A 1,390-nucleotide genomic window follows, 5' to 3' on the forward strand; every position below is an offset into this window, starting at 1 on the left:
ATTACAGTTAATTCCACATCAAATTAAATTCAATTGTAAATTGCAAGAAAGTGTGAAGTAAGTGTGTTTTTGGTGACATTTCTTTGTATTCATTTTCAGTTACACAAACGAACAAATATTTGTCAATGGACATTAAATTAGGTCAGGCGGACTAATAAACACTGCAATTCAACAATCTGTTTTTGCAGATCTGTTCATATAATTAACATGCTTTTCATTTTAAAAGGCCCTAATTATCATAGGGCTTGTGACCCAAACGAAACGATGATTTTGCCGTATAGCCGATTCAACAGTTACTGATTAACAAAGAGGAAAATGTAAGCCAAAACTATCAGTCAGTAAAGCTTCCAGAATCTGTCTGGGGAATTTAAACAGGATTTATGAAATAACAAAAATGTAGTGTTGATAACTAATTTAACGCCTTTAGACAAGCGCAACAGTCGGAATCTACAGATTAACATTTCTCTACGACAGTGTCAAAGACAATGATTTTGTGAAATGATTTCAGCTGTGCAAAATCAAATATGTGTGATAGATGATCAGTATAAAAATAGTGTTTTTTTTAGAATCGAAGAGAGTTTCAACTTGTGTGAATTCTATACTTACATGAGTATTGGATGCTGTCCGTAGTTGCGAGCCATCTGGTATAAGGATTGCCGCTATTATCATAAAACGGATTCTTTAAAGGCAGGTTTTGAACATTCTCTAAAGGACGTTGCACTAGCACTCCAGGCGTTTTAGTCGCCTCAGAACCTTCCGTATCTTCCTCAGTCCCGGTGATAGATCCTTCTTCATCGTTAGTATCAGGGAGGTCCAAAATGTCCTTTACTGAAAAGCCCGTCTTTGTGTTGGTCAACGACATGTTCTGGGGCATTTGATGCAGTAAAGTTGCTGCACCAGTTTGGCAATCCTCTGTTTAAAAACACAAAACACAGATGATTTAATGAATACCGGATCAGTGCCGCTTCAGCGCGAAGTAAACTGAAGTCGACGCATGAGGCTCGATCGGTAACCGTTGCTTGAGAAAAAAAAATGTGGCGGAGAAATCAGTTCTGTAAGTCCAGGAAGAATGCCAAAGTGACTGAAGTGGTATATCTAGCTCATGGATATTGCGCTACTGCTGGGTGTTAGGGGGAAATAAGCCATTACCAGGCTGATCAGTCCATATAAGGTTGGTCTCAACACATGAACCTGCAGTGAAAAAGCATTAAAAACGAAAAAGGTTGGCCACGTGTGGGCGGGTCTTGGGAGTCAAGTGGATGAAGACAGTGTTTGCCGATGTGAAATTGTGGGTTTTGGGGAGATCCTAGCCTATACCATTGGTGCTTCAGAACATGATGAGTGGTATAACGTGTCAATTAATTACAAAGATGGGGAGGGCCTTTTTACA

At 39.3% G+C, this 1,390-nt stretch overlaps 1 protein-coding gene across 1 annotated transcript in view; it reads right to left on the bottom strand.

Moving 5' to 3' along the window:
* Positions 1–874, bottom strand: part of LOC107737280 (homeobox protein Nkx-2.2a-like) — a 2,477-nt gene extending 1,603 nt beyond the window's left edge. The window contains exon 1 of the mRNA XM_016548747.1: positions 607–874. Coding sequence (XP_016404233.1) covers positions 607–874 — 268 coding nt within the window. The remainder of the gene's footprint in view (positions 1–606) is intronic.
* Positions 875–1,390: the final 516 nt, after the last annotated feature.

The sequence above is a fragment of the Sinocyclocheilus rhinocerous genome, unplaced genomic scaffold (assembly GCF_001515625.1).
Source record: "Sinocyclocheilus rhinocerous isolate Xijiao unplaced genomic scaffold, SAMN03320098_v1.1 scaffold1636, whole genome shotgun sequence".
Lineage (NCBI taxonomy): Eukaryota > Metazoa > Chordata > Actinopteri > Cypriniformes > Cyprinidae > Sinocyclocheilus > Sinocyclocheilus rhinocerous.